At 39.0% G+C, this 15,815-nt stretch overlaps 1 protein-coding gene across 6 annotated transcripts in view; it reads left to right on the top strand.

Moving 5' to 3' along the window:
• The window catches only part of LOC139135101 (leucine-rich repeats and immunoglobulin-like domains protein 2), a 42,332-nt gene extending 30,841 nt beyond the window's left edge, over positions 1-11,491 (top strand). For 5 of the 6 annotated variants that reach the window (XM_070702338.1, XM_070702337.1, XM_070702340.1 and 2 more), the window contains 14 exons: positions 1,064-1,201; positions 1,729-1,872; positions 2,128-2,559; positions 2,915-3,067; positions 3,545-3,616; positions 3,898-4,061; positions 4,341-4,477; positions 4,740-4,923; positions 5,212-5,493; positions 5,713-6,156; positions 6,556-6,684; positions 7,039-7,221; positions 7,843-8,289; positions 8,807-11,491. In XM_070702338.1, coding sequence (XP_070558439.1) covers positions 1,064-1,201; positions 1,729-1,872; positions 2,128-2,559; positions 2,915-3,067; positions 3,545-3,616; positions 3,898-4,061; positions 4,341-4,477; positions 4,740-4,923; positions 5,212-5,493; positions 5,713-6,156; positions 6,556-6,684; positions 7,039-7,221; positions 7,843-8,289; positions 8,807-9,057 — 3,160 coding nt within the window. In that variant the 3' untranslated portion in view covers positions 9,058-11,491. The remainder of the gene's footprint in view (positions 1-1,063; positions 1,202-1,728; positions 1,873-2,127; positions 2,560-2,914; positions 3,068-3,544; positions 3,617-3,897; positions 4,062-4,340; positions 4,478-4,739; positions 4,924-5,211; positions 5,494-5,712; positions 6,157-6,555; positions 6,685-7,038; positions 7,222-7,842; positions 8,290-8,806) is intronic. The other variant, XM_070702341.1, reaches the window with a different exon arrangement.
• The last annotated feature ends 4,324 nt before the right edge of the window (positions 11,492-15,815 follow it).

Consider the following 15,815-nt stretch of genomic DNA (forward strand, 5'->3'; position numbering starts at 1 on the left):
GAATTTCATATCTAGCACTGTCTGTATCGAAAGAAATGGTTTTCTTTGTAAGTTTGCTGTGCTAGGAATATGAATATGATGGTTTCAATCAAGTAGCTAGCTTTATTTTACTGTGCTTGCCCACAAACTACTCTAGGTTTCAATCACATTTGTGAGAGGTGCCGAGATCTACAATTTTTTGTGTTGGCAATATTGAGATGGGTAGTGTGCTCCTCATCAAAATCAGGGTCATGACATTACCTTCCAGAATTTATTTGGGAGGGGGGGACCTGACAACTGTCGATTTGAAGGAGGGTTATAAGATATAAAATGGATCGTGTGGTACTGATAAGGGAAGGATATCCCCCTGTGGCAGTTAAACAGGCCTTATCTATAGTAATTCAAAGATAATGTGTTTTGCAGATGCAAGTAGATTTGCGGAAAAAAACTAGTCATCCTAAAATATCTACAATGCGATGTTCGACTAAACGTTTCATGTGCCGTTTTGTTTCATGTTTTTATTAGCCTACAGTGAAAATTATAGTTTTGCTAACAAATTTTTAAAAACAGGAATGTTCTTCAGCTGTCAAGGTTCCGTTAATGCATGTGGGAGGAAAACAGAGATCTTGTGAATAGGTGAAAAGAGTATTTCATGTAAAGGCAACATGTTGTGTGAATAGCCATAGCGTGCACTATCATGCTGTGTAAATCAGACGATTTCAACTGTCCTTTGTCTTGCCTGTCAATGGATTTGGAGACTGCCCACTGCACACTTCCATAGCGTGTCCTTCGTCCTGTTTTTTTTTTTTGAAAAAAAGACTTTAAAAATCAATAATGCTCAGGTTATTATATTTGTCATTACATCATAGAAAATTTTTTTTCTAGAGAGTTACAATTGACTAAGACTTTATTTTTGCTTTGATCAAAAAGGAAAATTGAAAAAGAATATTCAGTTTTGTACAGTCCTCCCGATTCAATAGATTTCTATGAATTTTTAAGCTTGTCTTCATGATGTTCTGTCATAATTTTTCTTCAGTCTGACAGAAAAGTATAACATGATGAGAATTTTTGTCTTCCTTTTCAGACGACATAATAAGATTACACATGTGAATAGCTCAGCATTAGAGGGTCTCCCCTCGCTACAACAGTTGGATCTCAACAATAACCAAATCGCAGAACTGAAAGCAAGCTCCTTTCCAGGTGGCAACTCCTTGCGTGTTCTGTAAGTCAACAAAATAGTTTGTTTTTCACCACTTTGCATGGCAACCATTACGCATGGAAAGCTATTGCCCAATCAGCATCAGGCACTCATAAAGTTCCAAAGAATCAGGTCAAATAGAAAAAGAAAGACTCTATTTGATTTGTTTGGCTGTTGTTACATAAGCAGCAATATCAGTTTACTGTATGTAGCAATCTAAAGGAAAGTGTGTGTAAAGGTTTTCACACAAGCACCTTTCACATGTATTTGCCATATCACAGTGTTGCCATTGAAATACTCCTTATGTTCATCAAATGTCATTTTCACAGAAAAAACCCAAGTCTTTGTTAAGGTTTCATTGAAACTATAATTGTCCTGTTTCTTTTCTCCCCAATATAGCTAAGAGACCATGAATATTTTCCATTAAATATTATTTGCATAAAAGTGGCTTCCATTTCAACGAAAGTAGTAAAAATACTGAAGATTATTCAATTCAGCGGATTTTGTTTAAAAAATGACTGGAATTTCTTTTCTTGTCTCCTGTTTTCCAGAAATCTCAGCAACAATCGAATAGCCCGGCTGGAAGTTGGGTGCTTTGCTAACCTCACTCACCTGGAGACTCTGACCCTCAACAAGAATAAAATTTCTTCATTACCAAAAGATATTTTTCTTCCCATGGAAAACCTTAAAGTATTGTAAGTACAGCTCTTTCATTATTTTTTTTATTCGTTGCCCAGAAAGTAGGGGGGGAAATCAGATTTTATGTTGAACTGTCCAGTGAGATAAAACTGCAAATTTGATTGAAAGAGAATGAAAGAATTATCAAGCTTTAAATGACCAATTATTATCATTTAAACCGACAGTGTATTATCATATAATGCTTAGACATGTATCAGTTATTTTTACATGTAATGAATATTTATATTATGTACATGTGCATTTGTTTTCAGAGAACTTAGTCGCAACAAACTTCGAGAGATTGAGGGCCTTGCATTCAAGGGCCTGAAAAATTTGCTTGTTCTGCGGCTGAAACGCAACGGACTGACCATCCTAAACGATGGGGCCTTGTATGGACTTGACAGTATCACAGATCTTGAACTGGACAACAACAACATAACGGTGGTCAGAAAGGGGTGGCTGTACGGACTGAGCACCTTGAGGCAACTCTCCCTCCGCCACAATCACATCAGCAGCATCGAGTTGAATGGCTGGGATTTCTGCAGCGCGTTGTCCATGCTGGACATGACAGACAATGAGCTCAACGGAATCGAGAGCAGTATCTTTGCTCACCTCATGTCCCTGGAAAGCCTCTACCTTGACAACAACAAGATTGCCAACATTGAAGACCAGGCCTTCAAGGAGCTGGAATCACTGAAAACACTGTAAGTTCCCTTCGGGAAAGCTGTACCATTTCTCCAGTACACTGCTCCATTAACCCTTTGCACCCTGATCCCCTGGTACTCTATGACGTCATCGGACATTTCTGTCCGAGCCGGGTTCAAAGGGTTAATCAAATCTAGTAAACCTCACTGTCAGATAATATGGTGAGGTGTTTAAGCGTTTCTATGTTCGACAACATATTGCGCAACCAGATCATTGATTTTATAACATTTGTTTCGTATACAAAATCCATTAGTGGTTATTATCATCAGAGTATTTTATCCTGTATACCTTGTCAAAATCAGTTCCCTGTAACCTTACAATCTTGGTTCATTTTCTGTCATTATTTGCATTCAGGGAGATGAACAACAATGAGTTGTCTTCGACCATTGAAGATACAACAGGGGCCTTCTTCGGTTTGGGTTCCCTCCACAAACTTGGGCTTGGAAGCAATAAGATCAAGTCCATCCACAAGAAGGCGTTCGCTGGACTCACTTCGTTGGAGTCTTTGTGAGTACAACCTCCCTTCTTAAAAGTCTGTGAAGAAGTGTTTTTTTGAAGCAGTTGTCCATCGAGAATGGCCGGTGCTAGATTTTGATGTGTAATGTGGTTAATGTAGAATGGGAAGCTGGGAAGTTTGTTATTGATAGTTGAAATGTGAATTGATGAGAGGTGCTATCGATTGTCAGTGATTTTGTTAAGGTTGCTGAGCAGGTAAAGGTTTCTCATTGCAGCCAAATTTAGAAGATTACATAAATGTTACCAGGGTTCCCAAATTATTTACCAATGTTCTCAAGCCTTAGCAAAAACATTTCTTAGTTATAAAGAAATAGTAAATGAAGCTAAAAAGCTGCGTTTTTCAAATTTGATTAGTACCGACATCAGATCTGTACACACCTGTTAATACAGACATTAGATCTGCAGATATGGTTAGCTGTGTTTTCTTCAAACTCTCTCAATATTTACAACATTTTCATTTTTCGGCAGGGATCTGAAGGGAAATCTACTGACCAGCATCCAGGAGCATTCATTCAGCAACATCCCGAACTTGAAGGAGTTGTAAGTATATTCTTCGTCAAGTTCCTGTTTTCAATTGCTTTTTTTTTTCAGCTATTTTACTTTCCAACAACAATATTTAACCTGAAAATGATTTGTTGAGACAAAATTTATGAACTGCAATTGGTACTTTACTCCTTATTTTTCGTGGAGTATTTTGACAGGGTTTAACCTTGTGAAGCCTGTATGGCAGGAAATCACCGAATGATGTCAAAGGTCATAGGGAAGGGGAGGGGTCAGAGTTCATAGGTTTGAAGCTATAACAAATTTGGTCTTCTTTGCAGAATAATCAATACGAGCAATTGTTTGTGCGACTGCAAGCTCAAATGGTTTCCCAACTGGGCAAAACGTCACGGCTTTGAAGAGTCTGTGGATGTTAGGTGTTCGCATCCACAAACATTGAAGGGACACAGTGTGTTCACCCTGCAAGAGACACAGTTTACCTGTGGTAAGTTGAATTAACTTGAAAATCAAAATATTTATTTTGATATATTGCCTCTGTGTGTGAAGGAGAGGCACTGTGTTGTGAAGTGATAACTCATCGACACAATTCTTATTCCCTAGAAACGAGAAATATCTTGATATCTTGTTTGTGTATCACATTGTATGGTAAATATATCTACAAAATGTTTTTAAATAATTTATTTGATTCCATGCTGAATTTATTGTTAAAAAAGTCCATCGTCTCATAGGAATGGGATTCCATTTGTTTGTATTTCTTCAACAGAGGATTTTCCAAAGCCGCAAATCATCACTAAACCAGAACACACCATGGCGCCAAAGGGAGCCAACGTGACGTTGACTTGCACAGCAGAAAGCAGCAGTGATTCCACAATGGAGATCTCCTGGAAGAAAAATAACAAGGTATGGTATAGCGCCATCTAGTGTTTGTAATTTTGAGAGGTTCACTTTGTTGTCAAAGCCGCCACCATTTGATATGTAGCCTACAAGTACAGCAGGCAAATCCCGCTGTCATCTGTTTAATATCCACTTGTAATGAATTTGATCAACACATGAAGGGACGTGACAGTTTTGGTAGTTCTACCCCGCAATCTTTTTTTTTTGGCCAGCAGTCTGGAAAAAAGACTTTAATAATTCATACTTGTCACTTCATTTTTTCTGGCAGGATGTGACTGTGGAGGATGCAGATATCCTCACGTATGCAAACACGCCCAACGGTGAAGTGATCCAAATAACGTCAACACTGACCCTGAGGGAAGTTGGTGACAGAGCCGAGGGCAGATATCAGTGTATTGTGACAAATTTCTTCGGATCAACGTACTCCCAGAAGGCCAGAGTGACTGTTTATGGTGAGCAGACTTAACACGGTGATAAGACTGTAATCCTTTATGGCTGGAAAGTGAAAAACACAACCCTTCCACCCCCGTACCTCGTATATAGGCCCAACCACACTATTCAAAACAGTTGGGATGTATGAAAGTATGGTTATTGATTGGTTAATGCTCCATGAATTTCATAAATTGTTTCTGCAGACAGAGTTTTTCAATTAAAAGAGAGCCTTTTATACTCAAGTGTCCATTTTCATGATACCAAGAAGACAAAACCTAAAACTCTGTACATCTTTATTTTTTCCACAGTTTTCCCCGTATTTACCAAGAAACCCCAAGATAAAACGGTGAAAGCAGGAAACACAGCCAGGCTGGAGTGCGCAGCCAGCGGTTTTCCGAAACCTGAAATGGCCTGGATCAAGGATGGCGGCATTGACTTCCCAGCTGCCCGAGAGAGACGGATGAAGATGATGCCCTCCGATGACGTGGTCTTCATCACGGAAGTGAATCCAGCAGACATGGGATTGTATACGTGCATGGCCTCTAACATTGCCGGCAACATCACAGCCAATGCCACCCTGACTGTGCTAGGTAAGATCGGGATAAAGCCAACTGGTTTTTACATCTCAGTCCATTCTTGATGTTTACTAGCAATTTGAATGTCTCATTTTAGCATGCAAATACTGGTAGATTCTGCTTCAACCTTAAAAGTTCACACAAACCAGTGTAGAGCTTCCAAGTATCAGAGAGCTTTGATCTTCATTGATTGTGAATTAAAATCGCGTGTTGAATTTAATTTTTCTTTTGCAGAAAAACCATCGTTCCAAGAGGAGATGAAAGACGTCCAAGTTGAAATGGGTGAGACTGGCGTATTGAAATGCCCTGCCAACGGATTTCCTAAACCCAAAATAACATGGACCAAAGACGAACAGGAACTGGACATCACAGAAAGGCACTTCTTCACCTCAGAATATGAACTCCTAGTTATCGTCGACACAGAGTACGGTGATGCCGGCATGTACACGTGCGAGATTTCCAACACTCTGGGTACGGAGAGGCAGTCGGCGTCCTTGGAAGTTGTGCCTGCCACAGGAGGTGGAAAATCAAGGAAAAAGGGCTTGGACAGTGAGAGTACCACCACGGGAATTATCATCATTGCCGTTGTCTGCTGTGTTGTCGGAACGTCCTTGGTATGGGTGATCATCATCTATCAGACCAGAAAGCAAAGAGAAGAATTCAGTGCTGCAAATACAGGTGAATAAACCAAACTTCCTGTCATAATAAACAAAGAACAAATCTTTGGATGCTGCCACACAGCAGCCTCTCTTATTCTTTGAATTCAAAAAAAAAAGAAAAAGGGTTTTGATTCCTCCAAGTGGATCCAAACCAATCTACCGTCTTGTTTCAAAGTGAGGCATTTTTACTTCAGAGCAAAGCAGTGAAGTACATTGTCAATATTCTGCGGTCAAGTTGCATCATGGGAAGATTATCAATATTCTGTGGTCAAGTTGCATCATGGGAAAAGTCACATCTTTGTCTCACAACAAAGTTAAAGTAGTTTTTATTAAGATATGGTGATAAGTGGTCACTTTAAATTAAGGGCATTGCAGTTTTTGTTTCCTGATGGGTGAGTTCTGGTATTCTCTGTTGCAGATGAAACAACTCTGCCACCAGAACTTCCAAGTTCAACGTACAACACATCATCGCAGGGGACTTTACATGCCGAGTCTAGCACTCACTCATCCCCGGCCATGATTCTGCCGCAAAATTCTTCAATATCAGGTATGATATTGTCTGAGTATGTAGAGGGTGGAGAATGGCGTGCTTCCATCACTCTAGCCCTGTGAACAGGATTAACACAGCTGTGATATGAAAATCTGTTGCTTCTAATACTCTGTATTAGGGAACAGAAGAGACTGAAAACAATTATTGTCAATGTACAATGTTGCTAATGCTCAGAGGATGTGAATATTTCAATAATATTGTTGGTCAAGTAAAAGCATAGACAGCCAATAGAAAAAAATCTGCACAAGAAAAAATTTGTCATTCACTTTGTAATAAAGTATGTTAGAGTGTTAATCCTTATCAAATAATGGTAAATATATTACTTGACTTGTAAACGTTTTTTTTTTGCAGGTCGGACTGATAATTTTAGTAGTGACAGTGAGTCAGACTCGCTCCGCTACGGTGGCACCGTTGGAAACGCAAATCGCCTGCCGTCCCGAATCAGAACAGCAGCCATATTCCCCAGTGACACAGAGCATGAAGCACAGATGGTGCCACTGACGTCGGATGCTCAGGCCCCCGCAGAGAATTCAGGTATGTCAAAAAAAAATGAATTTGTAATGTGCAACACTACCATGAAAGAAGGGCACATTTTTTATTAACCACTGTCCCGATGTTTCTGAACCTTTACCAAATCAAGCAGAATGGAATACAGTGATATTTGAGTGGAACGTGAGTTTTAGCATGTAGAAGTTATGGTTTTCTTCTGCGAGAAAGGACACAGTTATGACATTTCAGATGGTATCTTAGAGAAATTTTAGTGCCACAGTAGGATCTGTGATTGCCAGAATGCCAGACTCTAACTAAGGTTTCATGACTTAAAGCCAGCCCAATCAACACTTTGAAAAAAGCAACACTGTGTAGGAAGGAGCGGAAAAGGCTGTATTACTATTAATGATTAAAGGTAGGAGACTGGATCCCAGGCATTGAGTTTTGGTCTGAAAGAAGATTATGAAGGTGTCATAGCCTTTTTGTTTTCCATTGAAATTGTCATCTCGTGGGTAAATTTCCTGGCAAGACAATCTGACGCCTGACCCACGCCTTTAAAGACCTGCATAGCTCCCAGGTGACTCCTGCTTAGAGACAGTAAAGTACGAATCATAGCACATTGCTCACTGAACATCACCTCGTCTCGTTCTCATATTACTCCTTCAGGCAACAGCATGATAACCGTGCCATCACCGCCTCAGCAACGGAGGATACCTGGAGGCCACCATTACACAACAGGCAGGGGCAGCCTGCCGGCATACTGTCATAACATTTCTACGTCGCAACCTCATATTGCGTCGACGACGGCACCGACGTCGCCGTACTCTGGGACTTCTTTGCAGGCCACAGTGCCCGCTTCAAGCAGTTCGGAACATGATCATGAACCTGTTGGATACCCTGGACATGAGTCCTTGGACAATGCTATTGTGACCCATCCGTATGCCAGGGAGGAGGCACTTGCACCAGAAATCCTGGACAAAACAATTCGTGAACTTTTCCATCAGGCCGAGCCTCCAGGTTGTGACAGCGGCTTGGATCTTAGCACAGACATTTCAAAACAGCCCCCTAGTTATGCTTCATTAAGTTTACAGCAAATACCAAGATTTCCAAAAGGTGGGTTTGTATCCAAGTCGAACAGTTTTTAGACTTCTATCGTGAAGATGGGAAGAACAATTTGTAAAATATATATATATTTATATGAAACTCATTTTGCGAACTTGTATAGTAATGACTTCTAGTTCAGTGATATTGATCATCTGTTACCATTCTTTCCTTGCAAGTAATCTGATCATCCCTGTTGATTTCAAGTTTTGAAAAATTGGTATCATAAAACGTTTGTCTGAGCGACAGATAACAAATAGGTAAAGGATCCTTTGTTTTTTATTCACCAATTTTTTGGTCAAATAGTGTCTCCAATACATTTCAAAATGTCGTCTTTGGTCTGATGTATTTTTCTGCAAAAGGATTTTCATTCATTCCAAACAAACTGGTGCTGTATCTAACTTTTGCTGGCTGAGCTTAATGCTACAAATTCTTTTTTTTTGCGTACAACTACTGATATCATGCTCATCATTCAAAAAAAAATACTAAAAAAAAGTCTCTCTCTTTCTTTCTCTCTCATCATTTGCAGACTATCATGCTGAAGAGCCTTCCATCCCCATTGCTACAAGTGCATCACCTCACCTTGTTACCAGTACACCTCCAATCTCCCATCATGCACCGTCGCATACATATCATTTGCCCGTGGACACTTCTGACAGCGTCGACAATGTGCCATCGCATAGAGTGCTGCCGCATAGAACAATTGACATGTACCTAAGGGGTCAGAGGATCCCCTCACAGACGAACAGAATGCACCAAGACTCCCCTAGCAGTGTGTAAATAAATGTGCTCTCAGAACTGATGGTTTTATATATTGTATATTTCATGATGTATGTGTTACGACAGAAAAAAAATTACAGAAAATTATGAAGAAATACCCTACAAGGAGATGAGATTTTAAGAATCAAACAACAGAGGAGTATATTTTTAGGTATCAGAATTAATTTAAGAAGAGGAATTTTCTAGAATGTAAGGTCAAAGACTTATTACTAAGGTTTTTCTCAAGTTTGTCTACATGGTGTATGTGTACAAGAGACCCAACCAAGTATTGAATGCCCTAGCTGTTGTATTTTTTAAGTAAATGGGAATTTTGCATAGAATTGGCAATTTCAAGCAAAGTGGAACCAGGACAGTCTGCTGTCATGGTAACTATGGTATATTCATCAAAGTCTACGTGAAATCATACCATGAATTGCTGAACACAGCAATTCCATTCTGTTGACTCTGATTGGTAACTTCCGCCATTTCATCAAAATCTGTCCCCAAAGTTCTTGAATGTCCAGTGAAATTCACCCGAAAGACTATTCTAAACAGTGTGGCAATGTGATATTTGCAGTTATCAGACACCGGTAGACTGCAGAAAAATTTTGACGCTATTGAGGGCGAGCAATAATAAATTCTCATTTTTAACGAAATTTCTTCTAAGACATATCGCTTACATGTATGGCTGTCGTGGTGACTTGCTTTTTACATCCATATGGTGCCAATTGCTTAATGTGTCTTGTTGTCATGGTGGCAAATTGCACGGCATTGTCATGACAACAAAGCTTACATTTCATTAGAATTCCTTTGCATGGTGCTTGCGTTTCATGTCGTCACCATGATGTGTCGCTTCCAATGGGTCGTCGTCATGGTGACACATCATATTACTAATGCAGCTGTTCAGAATTTACATTGGGGAATTCTCTCTCTCTCTCTCTCTTCTACGTACTTTTTATTTTTATTTCGGTGTGATCGGTTTTGTTTATGTAACCCTGGTTCCTGCCAGTGATGTTATGTTCACCTTATCATCATATACAATCTCTCCGCAAAATGATTAGTAGAATTCAGTGTAGTGTACACATCCCACACGGGGATGTTCATTGTAGAAGAAACGATAACATCCAAACAAAAACTGTAATTGCCAAAATCAAATGAGAATTCAAAGGTACAGTATGTACGCAGTTCTTTAAAAAATTGATCTTTGTGTTTTATCCAAACTGTTTTCCATGTTGCGTACAAAAGAAGAAATCTGAAATTGTGTTTAAAAAAAAGATCAAGTGATATTTCACACAGCTTTTAGGCAGTGGCTGTTCTGGTATCAACTGCTAGGTGAAAATCTATGGCAACAAAATGGCATGAAAGGGGAGCGGTTTTCATTTTATTTCATTTGTAAGTCAAATCAAACGGTGGCAATAAGACAATCGTAGCAAGCTGGCAATGAGAACAAAGAAGAAATGAATATTTGTGCGTTTCTAATTTTTGGTACTTTGCCAAAGAGGAGAAATACTGATCACATTGTTGCCTTGGGTGAAATTTTCCAACAACTGTTGTATTAAGTAAGCTGTTTTGCAACATTTGGTGTTAAAAAGCTCAATATTATCCATCTGAGCCATACCAGAAGCAGTGTTTGATGGGAAAAAAGCATAAATTTACCATCATACTGCTATTGTGCCTCAGTCTCAACACTCACCGGACAAAGAGATTCACTCCCATAGTCCTTTGCTGATTATATACCTCATTTACTTTCTTCCATGGTCCAATCCAAAGGATCATGGGAAATCAGATTTTGTTAAAAAAAAGGCCAATTTTTAGTTCACTTTTAGAACTCCCCCTGACTGTGCTCTCAGCCACGTTCCAAACTTCAGTCGACACCTTAGTCACGTAATGAACTTTGAACTCAGTGGTTTCCTTGAACCAAGACAGCTCTTTTCATAAAAGTAGAAATTATTTATTACGGAAGAAAAGTTGCAATAAATCAGACAATTTGATTATGTGCAGAACATGTATAGAAACGTTTTAGATATGCCATGTCAACTCGCTGGCTGTATTTTTAGAATAACAAAAAAGCCAAAAAAAGAGGAGGGGGAAGAATGGGGGAGGGGTTGCGCATACCAGTCCAAGTTTCTCTAAGTTATTGATTTATACTAATTGGAAACCAGAGGTTTAACTTGGTGAGCCAACTGTTGTGTATTTGAGAAGTGGAATACATTACGGTAGTGTTGACAAGTATCTTGTAATAGCATACTTAAAGAGTGGGAAAAGCCTTACAGTACATGAAATAAAAGTTAGGTTTGGGGGGGAGGGGGGTTAGAACTGTCACTTTATACCTCAATCCTACGAGAGACTATTTATTATACACATTTTATTATTTCTAATATGTGTGACATCTGTAAAAAACATGAAATTTATTTGTACAGCATTTTAAAGAATATTAAAAAAATTTTGCCATAAATATTGATCTGTGATTATTTGAGTGTTGTGCTTTTGTGTGCATTGGTTTATTGCGGTTGATAGAACTTCATAGAAGAATGACTTCAGCTTTGGTCTTCCCTCTTGTCAAATTCAAAAAAGTAGAGTGGTGAATGTTGTGTTGTGATTTTAAGTGTCGTTGTGTTTTGTAAATTAGTTTTTTTGATAGTTTGTGTGTAGGATTGTGCAAGTGTGTGCATACAAGTATATATGTATATACTTATGTTCACTTGAACATTCACATACGCCAAACTAAATAATGTGTGTATTTGCTTTGGGCACCTGTGATGAAATTCTTTGTTTACAGTCCTCGAAAACAGAATTACAAAATAGTGTAAATACATACTCAGTGAAACCTGTCCTTTGGGATACCTCTTTATTAAGGACAGATTTACTGAGCAGAAAGTTACACTTTGAATAGAACTCTACCTGTAAATGAAGGGCACTTGCTGATCCTGAAGATGTGCTCAAAGGGAAACCGTCGTCGGAACCGTGCCTGTGCAAGTTTCGTGTTTACAAACAATGTATTTCGTGCACGGTATCTTGATGCACCTCATCATCATAGTTGCAACATTTAAATGATAGGATATAGATTATGACAGATATGTTTTAACTTTCATCAATCACTATCGTACCTTGGATTCAGTGTTGACTCTGGTCGTATGGGTCCCATATACGACCTTTGAGCGCAGTTACGACAACTCGACTGTATCCCTATAATAGACAGGTTTCACTGTTCTCCAATCGGATGAAGAATGGATGTTTTTGATTTGTAAATCTTCGTTTTGTCATTTTGCCTTAATACCCAACCCGCCTGCGGGGATGGCTAAATGGAATTTTATTAAAGGTGCCCTACCCTACACTGAGTACTTGTGTCAACTCATCAGCCTGACCCACACCTGACAGATGAACTGATCGTCAAAGCAAAATGTTGCTTTTTGATTCTTAATCTTACATGTAAATCCCATGACCTCTACTGGAACCCCAGCACAAATCTTACATCCAGTTGTGTACATGGACCATTGACCGACCCCGCCCTCTGCTGACAGAACAGCGCCCTCGTTAGTCGACTGTGAATAATATATTTGTACATTATACATATGTAAATAACATGTAACCAAAAGCAATCTATGCTGAAAGTCTGCTCAATATGATTTGACGCTTTAATACCTTGTAATTTCTCTGTCACCAAGAAGAGATACATTTCCAACTTCTATTTACTTGGAACAGGAGATTTAAGGGCCAATAGCTGTTTAATGATTTTTTCACTATAATTTTTGTTTCGTATGTCTATCGAAAGTTCTTGTTCTACTCCCAAAAGTATATTAAAAAACACCAGCTAGTAAGCTTGCCAACAGAACGTGTACATAAACATTTAGAATGCACTTTTATTGTTTACATTTGAATTCTAGTCCGGACCAGAATTCATTTGTGAATAATAGCAATGCAGTTTACAAGCCGAGTACGCGTATCTGTGAACTATCATGCTTTGGTGAGAAACTAGTACAATATGATTCCGTACCTACATGACGGTGGATTATCCGAATACCGGTCTGTGGCTACGATTCAGCAATAATCCCTTGAGTTGGGGGAGACAGATTTTGATGACTGATGATGAAAACAACACAGTCATACTCGCGACGAACGTGATGAAGTAAGACATTCCAGTCCCCAGAGTAGAGCGATAAAGATGGCTATGGTGATCACGGTCCGTGGAGGGACCGTGATTTCATCACCAACAGAAGCTGTGAAAACTTCTTGATACATACAATAAACAGAAAAATCGGTGACAGATGGAAGAAGCACGTTGACATTAAACGTGACAGGTCCTTCACGAGTTGTTTTGCATCATTCTTGTGTCTGGGAGAGAACTGGCAAGGCTTTTTATCATTTTGTCATTTTCTGCGGGTTTTCCGTGTCCAGAGCCAACACTACAGAAAGACCACACACGCAGTACAGTCGGCAATCGTCGCTGGTCGAACGTCCGTGACTCTTCCTCCTGATAACAAAAACATGTTTCTTGGGATGGAAAGAGGACTATTTCAACAGAACTTGGGCCCACTACTCTCTACAAGAATCGAACAATAATAGGTATTTAATGTCTACATATCGGCATCGTTAGGCAGTTTGTGTAAAGAAACCCTTCGAGGAGATGGTCCAAAGGGGTCTCACTCCAAATGACTGATTATTTGAAGCTGGGGTGCTTTTTTCAAAATATTAAGAGTATCGGAACTAAAATAGAGCGTCTTCTGGGGACAATGTCTGGAATGCAATCAGCAATAAATTGTTAGTTGTGTTCTTTTCTGCCATTTTCGCTGCAGCATTTTCGTAAGTTTAGTGCGTCTGGTTTGTTAGTGGGTTGATTCAATTTGGTTTTTAGAAGCTCCCAATTGTATATACTTTCGGAACGGCGAAGCTCATCAAAAATGGTTGACATCATTCACTGTATCCTATATGACACGATACGTAGTCTGAAATGGAAACCCCCTTTAATAGCTCTTAGTATTCAGCCATGCTTTTAGTTTTGAAGATTTTCTCATCTGACCACTTCCGGAGCATCTTGTACTGCAACCTTGGAAATAAAAGACGAGATCGCACATTTTCCATATGAAAATTGAGAAGGAAACATCAGCAAACGAGGCGATGATAAAGGAACACGGGTCTACAGCTTTTGGTAGTTTTATATTTTGAACTTTGTTGTTCCGTGCACGTGATGGCTAGTTACTGGTTTTTGTCTTGTCGATTTCAGTTTATTTGCACGGCACGTGAATGACATGGAGTATGCAGCGTATAAACCATTACAATTTTGAACCATTTTGCTAAAAATGAGATTAAGCAAAATTTTTCACACGACAGAAGAAATTTAAAATACACTTGTTTTTATAGGTAATTTGTAATATTGTAACATTCAGCTATAGGGCACCTTACTCTTTTGGGAAATTTGAAAAATATGAAGATCCAATTATCCCAAATTAGTTCCAATCGTGTTCTATCTATCTATCTATCTATCTATCTATCTATCTATCTATCTATCTATCTATCTATCTATCTATCTATCTGGCTAGCTAGCTATCTATCTATCCGTTTGTCTCTGTCTGTCTGATAAATACTGTTCCCCTGGCCCGTGTCTCTTGACATAATTTTTGCGAAGTTTACAAACCTATACTACCTGTTTCTTTTGTAGGACTTTTGTAGAGTAAGAAATTTACTGCAGAAGCATAAAACAAATCTAAATTGTTTTGAGAAAAATTATATCAAAATTTCATACAGCTATGCGCAATTACATAAATAATTCTATAAACGTTTGCATTGCACAACGTCGAGCAGTTAGGGATCAAAAACAATCCGTGACAAATTGCGGCCAGTCTAAGTGAGACAATTATACTCCATATATAAAGTACTTCAACATCCTTTATATCTTCTTGCTTTATAGTCTTTCCAATAATTCATATGCAAAACGGACCCATTCTCTAGAGTGTGATATGAAAAAGAAGGGAAATGACATGTAAAATGTCTTACTTTTTACATCTTCCATAAGTAAATTGTCCAATCTAACTATCATATGTCTATAGACCCTTTCAGAATGACGAATGCGTCCAACCCTCTTAAAAACTAGCATACTCCATATTCCAAAAGCTACCAGAGACCTACCGAGTTTATGCCTTCTTCGAAGTTCATAATGCATAAGCAATAAGTTAGTCTGCCCTCTAGAGTCTGAAGGTGCAAACTGAAGGCGGTGCTCACTGTACGCGTTAAATTAACATTATTGGCGGGATATTAATTATAACTTGCGTCACCGTCCCATGATTTTATGCAAAGATTCTATTTAGATCATTTTTGGAGGGATATTTTTTTTTCTGGTGGGATCTCATAACGATCGCAAATAAATAAATTGCACGAATCTGCACGTTTTTCCGCCCATCAGTCTGATTCATTTGGTTTGCTGGACAGTTAGGGACTGGTCAGTTTCTTCGGCCTGGGGGGGCGGTGGATTCATGGGGGGGGTCACCCTGTTTTTGACTTTGGTGATAGGGGGGGTCACCATGTTTTGAAATGCCCAATAGGGGGGGTCAGTGTTTTTGAATTTCGACACAGGCTCATCATTGCCTAAATTGAATCGTGTCAGCCACAAATTTCATCTAGTTGCATTTTCGGCGCGCCCTTCGGGCGCGTAACTTTAATAATCAGACATATTTTTCAGCACGCCCAACTTTAACATATCAGGCATACATATATCAGAGATATATGTATGTTCAATATTTTTCAGCGTGCTCTTCAAGCGCATTACTTTAATATATCAGACATTT

The sequence above is a fragment of the Ptychodera flava genome, chromosome 6 (genome assembly GCF_041260155.1).
Source record: "Ptychodera flava strain L36383 chromosome 6, AS_Pfla_20210202, whole genome shotgun sequence".
NCBI classification, from domain to species: domain Eukaryota; kingdom Metazoa; phylum Hemichordata; class Enteropneusta; family Ptychoderidae; genus Ptychodera; species Ptychodera flava.